At 35.4% G+C, this 18,303-nt stretch overlaps 1 protein-coding gene across 2 annotated transcripts in view; it reads left to right on the top strand.

Moving 5' to 3' along the window:
• SNX7 (sorting nexin 7) overlaps positions 1–14,031 on the top strand; it is a 127,319-nt gene extending 113,288 nt beyond the window's left edge. For both annotated transcript variants that reach the window (XM_068965294.1, XM_068965293.1), the window contains one exon: positions 13,662–14,031. In XM_068965294.1, coding sequence (XP_068821395.1) covers positions 13,662–13,739 — 78 coding nt within the window. In that variant the 3' untranslated portion in view covers positions 13,740–14,031. The remainder of the gene's footprint in view (positions 1–13,661) is intronic.
• The last annotated feature ends 4,272 nt before the right edge of the window (positions 14,032–18,303 follow it).

Genomic DNA, 18,303 nt, shown 5'->3' with positions numbered 1-18,303 from the left:
AGTTTCTTAGTTTTCCTTTTAAATGTTGGGAGAGAGGCATAATAGTTGCTCTATGTTCAGCAATTTAAATTATATTTTTATGTTGACAGTCTCTTAAGATGAAATGGAGTAAATAGATACTTTCTTTAAGGTTAATGTGTGTCTCAACTCCCTTTGAAAATCATAAAAACAAAAAGCTAGAATAATTCAGTGTTATCTAGGACAGGGATTTTGGAATCCATATCAGGGTACTTTTCTTTTTACAATCATGCCTCATAACGTTTACTTAAACTGATACCTTACCGAATCTCTAGAACTCAGGAAGACAGATCTCCTGATGGTGGTTAAACAACCCTTCAGAAAATAACAGTCTCTATTTGGAACTGTTAGAAGAATGTTTCAGAACTACATTATACACCCTAGTGAATTCAGTAGATTTCCATTAATGGGTAAGATAGATTTCCTGAAAAGTGAACGTGCTACCTGCTTGAGAGGCTAAGATGCTTGGATATTTACTCAACCTGACCATTTTTGTGCCAGTTAGAATTTCCAATTCATTACAGTCTTTTGTCCACGTTATTGACTTTTTTACTCACTGGAAGGTACTCATTAGAAACCTGATGTCAAGATTAACAAATTCGGGCTACAGTACACCACACATTTAGGGACCATCCAGTTTATTTAGGGACAGTCATCTTCATCAAAACATCAAGTTTTCATCTTCTTAATGCCATAATGCTCCATTGAATGCCTAGGAGCTTTTCCCTTTGTATTTTTAGTAAAGAGACCAACACTATTGATTATTTAATGATTAATCTTGTCCTTTTTACCATTTATTCTATCGAAATCTTTTTTTTTTTTTTTTTGGTAAGCAATCAATTCCTATTTGAAATAGAATCTTAAGGTACATAATAATAATGCTTAAAACAAGGGAAGCAGAGAGGAAATAACCTTGTGCATCCTAAGACTTTAAAACTTTTTATTCTTACTCTCAGATGAGAGGCTTCACCGCTGCTTATAGAAACAAAATCTTCAATAAACTCTTGCTTGGGCTGTTCATGGGATGCTGTTATTGTCTTCTGTTATTAGTTGATTGGTTGTGGGAGAGGCATCCATGGAGAATACCAACCACAGAGGCTGGGAAGCTGCCTTCTCAGCTTGATAGATTGTACCAGGAATCTTGGTTGAGTGAAGAGATGAAATTATAAACTGAGCTGAGGGAATGCTACATTAAAGACATTTTATAAATTTTTAAAATCAACTAGTACAAATGCTGGAGGAAGTCCCTGGGCATAGTTTTTGAGTCTCTAATTGTTTATTTGAGGACATATTTGATCGCACAATCATTTGCTCCCATTTATTTTACTTTTGCTGTCATTGGGTATGACAACTTCATAGCCAAGTGCCTTCCTCATAAGTTATGCTGTTTCATTTTATTGAAGAAGGTTGCAATGCATCTTAACACATTAAAGTTCCTAAGATACTCCTTAGAAAAGAACTATGTTCACCTTTGTTTAAGATCTCAGATTTATTTGTTCACAGAAGTCATTTATGGAATTCATGTCTGAAATATTTATGGAACTATTATCTAGAAAATACTTAAGAAACTGATAAAAATGTAAGACTTCTAATGTTCATTAAAGCCTTTATTGTAAAACCATCTGAAGATGTTTAGTAGCTATGCACTCTTGACAGAGTAAATTTCAGTTCCACTTGTCTTAAAAAAAAAAAAAGAATTGCTCAATGGTAGCCAACTACTTTTTTAAAGTTTCACCTCAATCATTTGATACAGCTTTTCAGTGATTCAAAGGAATTCTCTCTCATAGCAAATAAGGTAAATGTTATCCTCTATATTGATGACAAAGTCCTTTCATATTCCAAGTTGTAAATCTACTTCTAACTGGTTTCCCCCACCCCACACCCTAGCACCAAGGAATCTTTATATTCAAACCAAAAATACTTTGCAAAAAGATTATTTTCAGCATGTAGAATGATAGTATACTTTGTCAAGTTTAAGTCATTTAATTTACTAGGTCTTTGTCTTAATCACCACATTGAAATTTGCTTCTTTCAAAACTGAAGTTTTATAAGATTCATGAGGTCTTGTTATGTTGCTGCTGCTGCTGCTAAGTCGCTTCAGTCATGTCCGACACTGTGCGACCCCATAGACGGCAGCCCACCAGGCTCCGCCATCTCTGGGATTCTCCAGGCAAGAACACTGGAGTGGGTTGCCATTTAAAGACACTTTAAAAAAAAGTCCCTGCCACCCTTCCTGTTGTTGTTCAGTCACTCGGTAGTGTCCGACTCTTTGCAACCCCATGGACTGTAGCACACCAAGCTTCCCTGTCCATCACCAAATCCTGCTCAAACTCATGTCCATTGAGTTGGTGATGCCGTCCAACCATCTCATCCTCCATCGTCCTCTTCTCCTCCTGCCCTCAATCTTTCCTAGCACAAGGGTCTTTTCCAACGAGTTGGCTCTTTGTATCAGGTGGCCAAAGTATTGGAGCTTCATCTTCAGCATCAGTCCTTCCAATGAGTATTCAGGATTTATTTCCTTTAGGATTTATTGGTTTAACCATGCAATCCAAGGGACTTTGCAAAGTCTTCTTCAATACCACAGTTCAAAAGCATCGATTCTTTGGCACTCAGCCTTCTTTATGGTTCAACTCTCATATCTGTACATGACTACTGGAAAAACTACATAGTTCTGAGCAACTATATGCCAATGAAATTTTTTTTTTAAAGAAAGCATATCTAGAATTAACTTTTGGAAGTTGAATAATTTGAATTCACAGAAAAAGAATTATATCCTATGTATTATAATTCTCTATATTAAATTGCATTGCAAAGAAATTAGTTCTCTGCCACTGGGAATTTTAAAGCAGTTGTTGAATAACGTACATCAGCAAATCTGTTTAAACTAGAATTTCTCTATGCATTTTATAGGAAATTAGTTTTTATAATGTTAAAGGGTGTTTATCTTGATAGAAAAGGTAGATTCTGTAGTCAAATAAGTTTGAATTAAACAGGCATGTTTATTAAAGAAGTTCTTAGAACGTTTTATGTGCTTATATGGGCTTCCCAGGTAGCGCTAGTAGTAAAGAACCCAGTTGCCAGTACAGAAGACATAAGAGACAGGGGTTCAGCCCCTGTGTTGGGAAGATCCCCCGGAGGAAGGCACAGCAACCCCCTCCAGTATTCTTGCTTGGAGAATCCCATGGAAAGAGGCACCTGGAGGGCTTCAGTCCGTGGGGTCACAAAGGGTCAGACATGACTAAAGTGATTTAGCCCATGTTCTTATATGGTTTATGAATCTAAGACATAACTTTGACTAGGTTAGCATTTCTTCTTATAGCCTTAGCCTGTCATGGAACACAATTTAGGAAACCTTGGGTAATTATATTGATCTCTAAAGTTATGTTACTTAAAGTGTGGACTAATGCCTAATTCATAAATTATTTATTACAGATTTATAACATAAATTCAGAAATAGAATATAACCAGTTGAAATATTCTAGGGCAATTTGACATTGTCATGATGTCCAGGTGATTATTAGACTTCTTTTGTTGAATCAAGTATAGGCCAGTTGGGATATTGTCCAGCTTTTGTGATGATTTCTTGTGGCATGAAGTGCGAACTAGTCAGCTCAGTAGGATCACTAATGGTTCTTGGCCAACAAAAGATGTGTTCTTCACCACAGATAGTTTGAGAAGCACTGCTCTAAAGTTCCTTCTGTTTTCTAGAAGTTTGTTCATATCTTCAAATTAACATAGGTAGTGTTTTATATCATTTAAAAATTTATAATCTGGCTGATATTCAAGTATTATAATGTATATTAAGCATGATTAATTATAGAATTCAGTTTAAAGGCACCAAGGTCTGATTTTTATATACTTCTAAGGAAACCTTAAAAATGAAGTATTTATCATTATTAGAATTCAAAAGTATCATGTAACTGTATTGTTTTATTTATTAAGTGATTGCAGCTTTGAAATTAAAAGACGCTTACTCTTTGGAAGGAAAGTTATGACCAACCTAGATAGCATATTCAACAGCAGAGATATTACTTAGCCAACAAATGTCCGTCTAGTCAAGGCTATGGTTTTTCTAGTGGTCATGTATGGATGTGAGAGTTGGATTGTGAAGAAAGCTGAGTGCTGAAGAATCGATGCTTTTGAACTGTGGTGTTGGAGAAGACTCTTGAGAGTCCCTTGGACTGCAAGGAGATCCAACCAGTCCATTCTAAAGGAGATCAGTCCTGGGTGTTCTTTGGAAGGAATGATGCTAAAGCTGAAACTCCAGTACTTTGGCCACCTCATGCAAAGAGTTGACTCATTGGAAAAGACCCTGATGCTGGGAGGGACTGCGGGCAAGAGAAGGGGACGAAAGAAGATGAGATGGCTGGATGGCATCACGGACTCGATGGACGTGAGTTTGAGTGAACTCCAGGAGTTGGTGATGGACAGGGAAGCCTGGCGTGCTGCGATTCATGGGGTCGCAAAGAGTCGGACACGACTGAGCGACTGAACTGAACTGAAGGAAACCTTAAAAATGAAGTGTTTATCATTTTTAGAATTCAAAAGTATCATGTAACTATGTTGTTTTGTTTATTAAGTGATGAGTTCTATTCTAAATTGCATATTCCAAAGCTGTAGTTCATGTTTCCAAATAACTATGAACATTTTTTATTGTGTTCATGTAAGTTTTAAAGCTTTTGTTGTTTTATAGGTTTCTGCTTTCTTAAAAACTTATGTTAAAAACATTTTCATTAATCTCTTATATTCTGAGATATAGTTATTTTTCAATTATTTATACAAGCGAAGTTGAATTTAGGTGTAGAAGTGACAGTTATACCATAGCATCGACAGTCTGTCTTTTCCCAACCTTTGAACTAGATGAGTTTTTCTGTAGTTAAGTTAATCAAACATTTAAATAGGTGATTACATTTTATAATGTAATCATTTCTAAAATTATCTAGATTCTGAATCAAGAACTTACATCTCACTGTGCTTCATAAAGGACAGATTATATGCTATGGACCAATATAATAGTTCCTGTAAAGAAAAGGAAGAAATGACTTAAAACACACATGTACACACTGCATGTTGTAACATTTTGAAGAAAAAAGGTGGATTTCCTAATGAAGCAAATTAAACTTAGATATCAGGATGTCTGCTACTAAATGTAAGATAAGATCTTGGTCATATTTTCTCTATACCTAGCTTTCTAATCTGTCAAAAGGTAGAACCAATGGGCTTCCTCTGCCCCTGCCCCCTATCCACACACATCCCTCACAGGTTTTTAGAAGAATAAAATCAGAAAGTGTGTGAAATGCTTTAAAATAATGTGCTTTATCATAGCTGTGCCTTGATCCAGTAATCCAAAAGTAAATGTGCTTTTCTTTTAGTTTGTTTGAAGTGTCTGGTACTAAACTGGACAAACTTCATGTAATTGGCTTGTTACTAGTTAAAAAAAAGAGAATGATGATATCGTATATAAAAGTATGAATGGAAAATATGAAAATTTTGGCTCTTGTATTCTCTCTATATATTTTCAGTGTGTTAGATCTTTGGAGCTCCAACCTTTCCACATGTAAAAATGAGAGAAATGGAATTGGTTGTATCTAAGGACTTCCCTGGTGGCTCAGATGGTAAAGCATCTGTCTACAATGCAGGAGACCCGGGTTCAATCCCTGGGTTGGGAAGATTCCCTGGAGAAGGAAATGGCAATCCACTCCAGTACTCTTGTCTGGAAAATCGCATGGACAGAGGAACCTGGTAGGCTACAGTCCATGGGGTCGCAAAGAGTCGGACGCGACTGAGCGACTTCACTTTCACTTTCAAGGCTCTTTCTGTCTTTAGAAGATCTTGAGTTAGAGATCTACAAACTACAAAATAATTTTTAAAAGGACCACAAGATGGCGTTTGTAGCTAATGAGTTTTTTTGTGTTAACTGTTGCAATCATTTAACAGTATTAACATTTGCAGTATTTACAAATGCAAACTTATTACTTATATTCTTGAGGAATATGTAAAACTAATTTTAGAAAAAAATGCAAATCTTGTCATTTTGAAGTTACTGATATTTCTCAAATTATAAATTAGCAGTTTATTCTGAATTTAATTTAGACTTTTCAAAAAATGAAATTTATTGAATAATTTTGAGCCATTGAAAAATAATAGAAGTTGATTTCCTTTTATAACATCATCTCTCATTTTTTTCTAGATTGGTTATATTTCAGGAAAATGTTTAAATATGCAGCTCCTAATAGTTTTCATTACTATTTGGATCTTAGGTCTAGGTGATTAAAAAAGCAGTTACTAAAATGTTACACACCCCATTGCCCTCATTTTAGGTATGGCCTACAATTTTTACAGTGTAATTTATTTTGCAATGATAGTATGGAGATGTTTACATATTTGAGCTTCAGTGTTTCCTCACATGTAGGTGATGTCATCTATGCCCGAGATAGTTGAGATAGCATTAAATTATGTAAAGGATGTACAGTCATATTTCTGTTTTAATTTATTAAGAGAGATGCAGTTATTATGTCATTGGGGTTAGTAGGAAAACTGGAAGCACAGCTTTTGACTTAATGTGGAAATTTCTGGTTTAAAAAAAAGTACATGGTAAGGTTTGGCTTTTATCACATTTTATATTAGTAGATATCATTGTTATTGTTTTAGGCAAATTTATGGTTATTTTACTTCATTAGCAGAGATATATAGATAATATTTTATTAATTTGATTCTTGTGATAATTTACATGAGACTAGGTTTTCCACTAGCTGTTCCATGAACAGGGTCATAGCATTACCTATGGAGATATAAAACTTTATGTTGGCACTATCACCTGGTCACTAAGAACATGGGCTTTGGATAGGCCTAACTTGTGACTTTAAGTTCAGACACCTTTCATTATTTCAGTGAGCCTCAGTATCCTCTTCTGTAAAGTGCTGAAAATAATAGTATACACATCATAAATTTTATTTGGTATTAAAATATATATGTACATGTATGTACATATGTACATAATAAAATAAAGATGAAAGAAAAGTCTTAGAGGCAAAAAACTTATAAATATCAAATACTGAGGGGAAGGGTAAAATTGTATATTTGATGCCTTTCCACACTCTGTTAAGCCAAATAGAGCAAGGCATATTTATCAATTATATGCGATCTCATTTGCCAATTAAAAAAAAATTTATTTAAGTACAGTTGATTTACAGTGTTGTATTAGTTTCAGGTGTATAGAAATGTGATTTACTTGTACGTACATATTTTTTTTTTCCAGATTCTTTTTCCTTATAGGTTATTACAGAGTATTGAGTATAGCTCCCATACAGTAGGTCCTTGCTGGTTATCTATTAAATATATAATAATGTATATATGTTATTCCCAAATTCCTAATTTACCCTCCCTTCCCACTGCTTTCCCCTTTGGTAACCATAAGTTGGACTTCCATGTCTTTGGGTCTATTTCTGTTTTGTATATAAGTTTACTTGTTTTTTTTTTTAGATTCCACATGTAAGCAATATCATATGATACTTCTCTTTGTCTGACTTACTTCACTTTGTAATGATAATCTCTAGGTAATGTAATGTTCATGTAATGATAATCTCTAGGTCCATCCATGTTGCTACATATGGCATTATTTCATTCATTTTTGGCTGAGTAATATTCCATTGTATATATATACCACCTCTTATTCTTTCATCAATGGTCATTTAGGTTGCTCCCATGCCTTAGTTCTTCCAAGTAGCACAGCAATGAACATTGGAGTGCATGTATCTTTTTGAACTATGATTTTCTCTGGATCTATGCCCAGAAGTGAGATTGTAGGATCATATGGTACTTCTATTTTTAGATTTTTAAGGAACTTCCATCCTGTTCTCCATGGATGTTCTCCATACAGTGTAGGAGGGTTGCCATTTCTCCACACCCTTTCCAGCATTTGTTGCTTTAGATTTTTTTTGATGATGGCCATTCTGAGCTGTGTGAGGCGATGTGTGTGTGCTCAGTCACTCCTCACTGTAATTTTGATTTACATTTCTCTGATAATTAGCAATGTTGAGTATCTTTTCATGTGGCCATCTATATGTCTTCTTTGGAGAAATGACTATTTAGAACTTCTGCTCATTTTTCAATTTTTTCCTTTCTATTAGGCTGTATGAGCTGTTTATGTATTTTGGAGAGTAGTCCCTTGTTGGTCACGTCATTTGCAAATATTCTGTAAGTTGTCATTTCATTTTGTTTATGGTTTCCTCTGCTGTGCAAAAGCTTTTAGGTTAATAACTAGGTTGCATTTGTTTATTTTTGTGTTGGCCGTTTTAGGTTCTCAGATGAAAGTTGATGCATGCACGTGGTTTAAGCCTCCTCTTCTGTGAATGGGTAAATAGGCCCAGAAAAATGAAAACATTCGCTTGAATGTTTTCAGACTGTGGAACAGAACCTCTTTATATCCCACCATTTTGAGAAAATAGTGATTCTTAAATGTGGAAGCTTTCATTGGAAGCTATATTATACCAACAGAAACCCCATTTTTGTTATCATTCATTCTTTAGAAAATTTAATCACATCTACTTGTGGATCACTGTCACTTTTGAGAGCTAAAGAGACATTTACCTTTTCTTAGGGCAAAATGTCGTCACTGCTTTTACTGAGATAGCAAGAGATTTACTTTCAAGACTAGTTTTGTAATTAAAACTTACTTTCTATTTAAGAAGTCTTTAAGCATATGTCAGAACAAAAGGGCTTTTATTTACCTTTTGGATCTGTTTGCCCTAGTTCTGGCTCACTTTCCTAACTGTACAGTCTTTCCCAGTCGTGCCTTCAAAGAGAAGCTACAGTTTTTGGTCTTTGGCTACAAACTGGCGCCACCTAGGAACATGCCTAATAGCATGTTCAACATGTTTATGGGCTTTCTTTTACTGCAGTGAGAAGCATAGGGCAATAGAAAAGAGTACTGGACTCAACAGATCAGTTCTCTTACCTATAAGATGCAATTACTTCAGTTTGTCAGAGTATTGTTATATCAAATAAAATAATATGTACAAAAAATATGCACATTATTCAACTAAATATGGAATTGCTATTGATGCTCTATGACAGTATGATAATCAAACTAGAATGAGCTAAGTTGCTGCTGCTGCTGCTAAGTTGCTTCAGTCGTGTCTGACTCTGTGCGACCCTATAGACGGCAGCCCACTAGGCTCCGCCGTCCCTGGGATTCTCCAGGCAAGAACACTGGAGTGGGTTGCCATTTCCTTCTCCAGTGCATGAAAGTGAAAAGTAAAAGTGAAGTCGCTCAGTCGTGTCTGACTCCTAGTGACGCCATGGACTGCAGCCTACCAGGCTCCTCCGTCCATGAGATTTTCCAAGCAAGAGTACTGGAGTAGGTTGCCATTGATGAGCTAAGGGGTACAATTAAAGGTCAAGTCAACTGTGACACTAGGTATTTTTGATTGTTACTTTAATTTTAATAGATATTAGCTTGCTTTACTAATTATAATGATTTAAAAATGGGAATAAATCAGTTCCTTGATAGAAAACGGTGAGAAGCCAAATAACAGAAATACTTTAAAAAATATATATAATTTACAATTATGAGCAAGTCTCACACTGGGTTTTCAGATTTTTGTTGTTGTTTTGATGATTCTTTGTATCATTCAATTATCCCAATTACTTATGGTATAAAAAATCCATTTCTTGAGTTTTCACTTAGTTTTTCATACTCAAAAAATGATAAAGAGACTTAAAGAGCATTAGAGGCTATCTTTGATTATTTAAAAATAGACTTATGTACATTGACTGAATAAATATACAACATATCAATATTAACAGGTTAATATTAAACATTGGCAGGAGGGGGCAATTAGCATATTTAGTTAGTGAAAATATCTGCTGTCAAAATTCCAAAAGATGATTGGTAGCATCAGGAGTTAACACAGTTCAGGGCCATGTCTCCACTTTGTAGACCCAGAAAACTGATTGGTCAGCAGCCTGACTAGGGATCAGGTTTTTATGGCAAAACTGAACATTAACACATTTAGTGATCAATAGAAGCCAGGATGTCAGTTGATTAATATTCCGATTGAAAAGTGCACTGTTTCTGATGACCAGTGTATTTGCATCAGCAGTTCAGTACATTCCTTCCCTATGCTCTCGGCATGTATTGAACACTTACTTTCTGCCTGGCATGTTATTAACTCAGTCATCTTCAAAGAGAATACATACACCTGGAAATGCTTAAAAACTTCCAAAAGGTATGTAAAGAATCAGTTTCCACACTCAACCTGCATTGATACACTTTCCTAAAACTGGATCCACCTGCAATCATGCTTTTTTTTTTTTTTTTTTTTGCCCTCTTCTCCTCCAAAATGGTTCTTCTTACATTGTGTAAAAGAAAGTTATCTCACCTTGATGGCCCAGTGACTTCTTAAATGTACTCTTGCGGTCATTCAAGCTATTAATTATTTTCCATTTCCTAGTAAATGGCTGTCCCTCTTATCAGATTTGTCATGTCACAAACATATTTAACCACTGATCCTCAGCTTTCTCATCTGTAAAATAAGATTCATAGTCATCATGTGAAGTTTAAAGAAAGTGATATGTGATAGTCAAGTGTGAAAGTTGCTCAGTCGTGTCCGACTCTTGTCCATGGAATTCTCCAGGCCAGAATACTGGAGTGAGTAGCCTTTCCTTTCTCCAGGGGATCTTCCCAACCCAGGGACTGAATCTACGTCTCCTGAATGGCAGGTGGATTCTTTACTAGCTGAGCCACAAGGGAAGCCCAGTATGGGATAACAACCACAATGATGCCTCACCGAGTATTCATATAGATATTTAGCAGCATCATGATGCTTGTTTTCCTATGCTAGTGTTCTATAATCTATATTTCAAAATACATAAATTGTTTTTCTGCCTTTCATGTGGTGGATGATAAGGAAATGGTTAAGTAGCTAGTTTGTTTCTTTTACCACATTTCACTGTCCTGAGGATTTTCTTTAGAAATGAAAATATTAATTCACAGCAATAATCAGCATGGAGGGCTGATCTCCCTTAGACGTTTATTAAACTAGGATAGTTGAAGAATATGACAATGATAGAAGCTTCTTCACATTAGGGTTAATACCACTTTTGGTGCAGTTTGGATCTACCTGACAGGAATTCTAAATAGAGCAGACTGCTCGCATTTTCATTGAGTTTTGCCTTGAGTATGTTCAGAAGTTATTTAAATAATAGTTTGGCAGAGTTATCAAAAAGATATGATATCTCCTGAAAGCAGTAATTGCTTTGGGCTACCCTGCAGGGTTACCAGATAGTAGATTATGTATGAACTTGCAGAAGAGGCCAGAAATGAGCTTCACACAGGAAACAGGACTTTTTACAAAGGTGAACTATGATTCTACTGTCTATTAGCCCTTCAGTTCCATAGTTTTGTATACATTGTGGATAGATTTTTAAACATTATATGTATTTAGGTATTGCTTATTTCCTTTCTTATGTTCAGAATTTGGTGGAGATTTTTAAGTATCCATAGAGCTGGATTAAATTTTTTTCTTGGCATTCAAAAGAAATAAAATACTAATAACAGCTAATAGTTAATACATTTGTCCATATGATGTTAACTGTAAGTTTTTTGAAGATGTTCTTTCTCAAGTTGTGGAAGTCCCCATCTGTTTCTAGTTTGCTGAGAATTTTTTTTAAACTAAGAAATGGACATTTGTAATTTGACAGATGTCTTTCCATGTCAATTGAGATGATATTACATTGAATACAGTCAGTTACACTGATTGATCTGAACATTAATTGAATCTTACATTCTTGGGATAAATTCCATTTGGTCATGATGTATAATTCTTTCTATAGATTTCTGCATTTGATTTGCTAAAATTTTGTTTAAAATTTTTACACCTGTATTTATGAGGGGTAGTGATCTGTAGTTTTCTTCCCTTTTAATATCTCTGGTATGATGGAAACCTTTCCTTTCTCTTCAGTTCTCTGAAAGTTTGTGTAGAATTAATATGATTCTTCATTAAATTTTTGATACTATTTGCTAGGGAAGCCATTTATTCCTGGAGTATTCTTTATGCGAAGATATTTAACAAAAAATTCAGATTTATTTGGATTATTTATTTTTTCTAGATCTACTTTTTCTAGAGTGAGTTTTGGTAATTTTGGTAGTGTGTGTCTTTTCATTGGTTTTATTCAAGTTCTCAAATGTATAGGTATAAAGTTTTCAATAATATTTTCTTTTCCTTCAGTAGAATTTAGACTGATGTCACCTCTCTTAACCCTAACAGTTGGTAGTTTATATCATCTCTCTTCTTTTATGAACAGTCTGGCTAAATGTTTATCAATTTTGTTAATCTTCTCAAAGATCCAGTGATTCTTCTTTCATTGATTCACAACTGCTATCTTTTCTGGTTTTTTCCTTCTACTACTTGCTTTTGGTATAATTTGTCCTGTTTTAGTTTTTAAGATGGAAATTGAAGTCATTTAAGACCTTTTTCTTTTCTTACATAGGTGTTTAGTGCTATAAATTTCTCTCTATGTACTACTTTAGTGGCATCCCAAAATTTTTTTATATATTGTATTTTCATTTTCATTCAGTTTAAAATAAAATACTTTTTAGATTACCTTGTTATTTCTTCTTTAGACTTCAAATATTTGGGGATTTTTCAGATACCTTTCAACTGCCAATTCCTAAGTTAATTTCACTATGCTCAGAGAATAAACCTCATATGATTTACTCTTTTTAAGTGTATTGAGACTTATTGTATAACCTGGAATATGGTGAGTTTTGGTATATGTTTTATGTGCACATAGAAATATGTATTCTTTTTTGTTCTATAGTTCTCAATTATATCACCTTGATTCATTTCCTGGACACATTAATGGTGGCTCAGACGGTAAAGCATCTGCTTACAGTGCGGGAGACTCCCTGGGTCAGGAAGATCTCCTGGAGAAGGAAATGGCAACCCACTCCAGTGTTTTTGCCTGGAAAATCCCATGGACGATGGAACCTGGTAGGCTACAGTCCATTGGGTCGCAAAGAGTCGGACACGACTGAGCGACTTCACTTTCACTCACTACTTAGTCTTGGTAGACCATTATAATATAATAATTGCTGATTTTTAAATATTTACTTTGAGCCAGGCATTCTGCATAGAGATTTATACAGATTACGTAAATTTAATTTTCCACAATTGCTTTTGTGGTATTATCATTAACCTAATTTATAGCTGAAGAAACTATAACAGAGATTAATCACTTTGCACAAACATATGTGATATAGTAGGATTCAGATCTGATTAAACCATGCTTGTATCACTACTCCTCTGTCTAGATGCTTTATGCCTGCCTCATATCCAAATGGTCCATCTTTTCCTCTGTAATTTAGATCTGTTTTCTGCCCTGACAGTGGGGAAATAGTAGATTATTTCAGCAATCTAATCCATGCTAATTTTTTAACCTTTATCTTTTCATCTTATTTAGCAATAATTTCCCTCATTAAGAGTTAAAATATGTAAAAAATGACAGGGATCCTGGCAAGCCAATGGAGAAGAGGAATTGGACACATTGCTATCAGAACAGTTATATAAGGATTTACTAATTTTTCTATCAGTGAAAGTGAACTACTGTTGATCTCCTGATGGTGTGTTTCCATTATTTAGTGCCTTGCTACATGGGAATCCTTCCTTACGTCACAGACAGATCTCCACTTAGAAGAAGCCTCTGAAGATAAATTGTAATCTCATTGAAGACCTCTATGTGATCTTTGGAAGATAATGTCTGTTAACCAAAGTTATTCTTTCTCAGTGGGCTGGATCCTTTCAAAAGTGGATGAAAAGTATTTCACACTATCTGGAAAACCAACAACTTAAAGCTCAGGTGTTCCAGATCATTGATATAAATTTGGATATATATATATATATATGTACACACACATATACATACATATAAATATTTAGCTTAGTTTTAACTATGTTCTTAAATTTGTATGCCAATAATTATACATAAAGTTTTTTTCTTAAATATTTGTCTGTGGAACATGTCGTTTTAAATATATTGTAAAGACTCAGTTTTAATAAAAAGTTTAATATGAAATGACTGACTATTGTGCGTTCTTTTTCTATTAGTAGCTCAAGGCTCTGAATCGGATTCTAATATGAATCCAGTGTATATTAATAAATATACTGTGTTGCTGCTGATAAGTCACTTCAGTTGTGTCCGACTCCGTGTGACCCCATAGATGGCAGCCCACTAGGCTCCGCTGTCCCTGGGATTCTCCAGGCAAGAACACTGGCGTGGGTTGCCATTTCCTTCTCCAGTGCATGAAAGTGAAAAGTGAAAGTGGAGTCGCTCAGTCGTATCCGACCCCATGGACTGCAGCCCACCAGGCTCCTCCATCCATGGGATTTTCCAGGCAAGAGTACTGGAGTAGGGTGCCATTGGCTTCTCTGAAGTATGCTGTGTATTCACCTTTATTTGATCATAATTTTCTCTGAAATACTATTTACTTTGATGTTAGGAATTCAAAGTAAATATGCAAAACTGATGAAGTATTTTTTAGCAATTAAAGATAACTTTGAAAGTTAGTTTGCTAAAAGCTAAAAAATTGTTTAAAGGCTACCAAGTAAATATAAATTATTTTTGAGTTATTATTTAGAAATACTCATATAGTCATTTTCCTACTAGTAACTTTATGTTTGGGGGATTTTTTTTTTTTTTACATACTCTTTGCAACTCACATCTAGCTTTATTTTTTAATGTACACAGTGCTTATCAAATTTGTTTTCCCATTTTATTTGTTGTAAGTCACAAGTGCAGGTGACTTACGGTAACAGGGATAAAGACACAAGTTACAATAACAGGAATAGAGACACATGACACCTCAATTCTTTCTCCAGGCTCACAGTCTAGTAATATTTATCATACAAAGTGATTTTTCTATTCATTTTATAGATATGTAAAAATTGAATATATCATCTAACATTTGCTAATTTTTGGATATAGATATTTCTCAAGCCTTGGAATAAAGTTTGAGATATTTAGTCATGCATATTACCTTACATGGATGACTTGTACCATTTGGTGGTGGTGGTTGTTCAGTCACTCATGTCTGACTCTTTGCAACCCAGGGACTGCAGCTTGCCAGGTCTCTCTGTCCTTCTCTGTCCTTCTCTGTATCCCATAATTTGCTTATTATTTTTAATCACTTGGTTATTAGCATTTAAATAAGTGTCTCACACACACAAAGTCGACATTTAAATCATCTTAACTAAAGGAAGGAAGCTGAAGCTCCAGTATTTTGTTCATCTGATGTGAACAGCTGACTCATTGAAAAGTCCCTGATGTTGGAAAGATTGAGGTCAGAAGGAAAAGAGGGTGTCAGGGTGTCAGAGGATGAGAAGGCTGGATGGCATCACCAATGGCATGGACGTGAACTTGGGCAAGCTTTGGGAGATGGTGAGTGGTGAGGGACAGGGAGGCCTGATATACTGCAATCCATGGGGTTGCAAAGAGTTGGACACGACTGGGCAACTGGACAACAGCAAACTAAAACGAGATACACAGTCATATAGAAATATAAAACTAAACATTTTTTTAAAAATACTGACATGTACAATTTTTAAGCCATTTGTAGTGAAGAATCTGCCTTCATTGTTTCATGTTTGGCTGCTGACAGCTTTTAAGCTTCACCTGCTTTTTCCTCTCCTGCGCCATGTCTGGACAAGCTGCTAAGAAACCCAAAAGAATGTTCCCTCTTTCAGCACTCACAGGAAGTTCAAACCATTCAACCTCCTCCCTGTGTACAGGGACTCATCTAACTATCATAAAAACCTCAAGCTAGTGAGTGTCCTTTCCCAGGTCTCAGGACACTTTCAGAGAGGACTGCCCTGTTGGCCCCATTATGTGATAACTGTAATGGGGAAGCCTCATTATGTGATAACTCTTTTCATACCCTGTTTGTGTGTTTGTGCCACCACTGGTCTTGACATCCAAATCAAATTCGGGTTGAGAAGCCTTCCTATTTATCAGGATGACTCCAACCGTATTGTTTTGCAAACCATTTAGCCACCCCAAACTTCATTTCCCCATCCAGAGATAATAATCTGGTACTCAAATGGAGGTAATAATCTCCAACTAACAGCCTGTTAAATGACACAGAAAACTTAGAACACCTGCTAGAGGGAAGTAGGGGTTGGGGAATTAGGTGAAAGTGGTCAGAAGGTACACACTTCCCATTATAAATAAGGCCTGGTGATGTTATGCACAGCATGACAGTCATTAATACTGTAATGTGTATTTGAAGTTGACAGGAGAAGTAGATCTTAAAAATTCTCATCAAGGTTTTGGTTGCAAGTGTGAGGTAATGGATATTAACTAATCTTACTGTGTTAGTCATTTTACAGTGTATAAATAGATCGTTATGTTGTAATCTTAAACTTAATGTTATTTATCAATTATACCTCAATAAGCCTTTAGCTCTGCACATCTTGCCTCTCTTCTGTCCCTCATTCTATCCATGAGTGACATCCCACATACACACACATGCCCACAGAGGTTACATGTGGTAACTTGTGTATATCCTTCCACACGTTGCTCTATACTTATCCTGTACAGACTTCACACACATACACACACTCCCTCACAGGTAGTTTTTAGCTTTGTCTTATAAAAATGAAGTCATAGTATACATACTATTTTGCCTTTTGTTTCTCATTTAACAGTATCTTGTGGAAAGCTCTTATGCACTTTTTAAATGGCCACACAGTATGTCATGGTGTGACTCTGTAGTGATTCGTGAGCCATTTTGTTGATTAGAGTTACTTACTTTGCTTCTAATTTATCATCTCACCACAAAAAGAAACACTATACATTTGGTTACCACTTCATATCTATAGCCCCTCTCCCCATTTCTCCAGGCCTAAGGAACATCTAATCTGTCTTCTGTCTTTACAGATTTGCTTGTTCAAGATATTTCATGTTAATGGATCATATAATATGTGATTCTTTTTTTGTGACTGGCTTCTATCATTTAACATATTTTCAAGTTTCATTCATGTTGTAGCATTGATCAGTACTTTGTTCTTTTTTTATGGCCAAAAATATTCTATTGTATATGTGTGTGTTTGCAAGTGTGTTGTTGTTTACTCACTAAGTCATGTCCAACTCTACGGACTGAAACACGCCAGGCTTCCCTGTCCTTTACCATCTCCCAGAGTTTGTTCAAACTCATGTCCATTGAGCTGATGATGCCATCCAACCATCTCATCCTCTGTCACCCTTTTCTTCCCTTGTCCTCAGTTTTTCCCAGCATCGGGGTCTTTTCTAGTGAGTTGGCTCTTGACATCAGGTGGCCAAACTGTTTTAGATTCAGCTTCAGCATCAGTCCTTCCAATGGATATTCAGGGTTGATTTCCTTTAGGATTGACTGATTTAATCTCCTTGCTATCCAAGGAACTCTCAAAAGTTTTCTCCAGCACCACAGTTTGAAAGCATCAGTTTGGCACTCAGCCTTCTTAATAGTCCAACTCTCACATCCATCATGTCTACTAGAAAAACCATAGCTTTGAGTATACAGACCTTTATAGGCAAAATGATGACTCTGCTTTCTAATATACTGTCTAGGTTTGTCATAGGTTTTCTTCCAAGGAGCAAGCATCTTTTAATTTCATGGCTGCAGTCACTACAGTGATTTTGGAGCCCAAGAAGATAAAATTTGTCACTGTTTCCATTTTTTCCCCTTCTCTTTGCCATGAAGTGATGGGACTGAATGCCATGATCTTATTTTTTGAATGTTTTATTTTAAGCCAGCTTTTTTACTCTCGTCTTTCATTCCTGCACTAAGCTCTTTAGTTCTTTTTCACTTTCTGTCATTAGGGTAGTATCATCTGCATATCTGAGGTGATTGATATTTCTCCCAGCAATCTTGATTCCAGCTTATGAGTCTTTCATCCTGGCATTTCGCATGATATACTCTGCATATAAGTTAAATTAGCAGGGTGACAAGGACAGATACATATTTACACACACACATATATATATGTGTAGACAAATACTTTTTTTTAAATTCATTATATTTGTTTTTTCTTTCACTGATAGACATTTAGTTTGTTTTCAGCTTTGGCTATTATGAATACAGCTGCTATAAATATTGGTATGTAAGTGTTTGTGTGAACATAACATTTCATTTCTTTTGGGCCTGTACCTAACAGTGGAATTGCTGGTTCATACCACAACTATATTTGACCATTTAAGGAGCTACTAGAATGTTTTCCAAAATGGCTGTACCATTTTACATTCCTACCA

This window comes from Capricornis sumatraensis, chromosome 2, assembly GCF_032405125.1.
Source record: "Capricornis sumatraensis isolate serow.1 chromosome 2, serow.2, whole genome shotgun sequence".
In the NCBI taxonomy this organism is placed as follows: domain Eukaryota; kingdom Metazoa; phylum Chordata; class Mammalia; order Artiodactyla; family Bovidae; genus Capricornis; species Capricornis sumatraensis.
The sequence above is the reverse complement of the archived record's forward strand: the minus strand, read 5'-3'. Positions and strand labels throughout refer to the sequence as shown.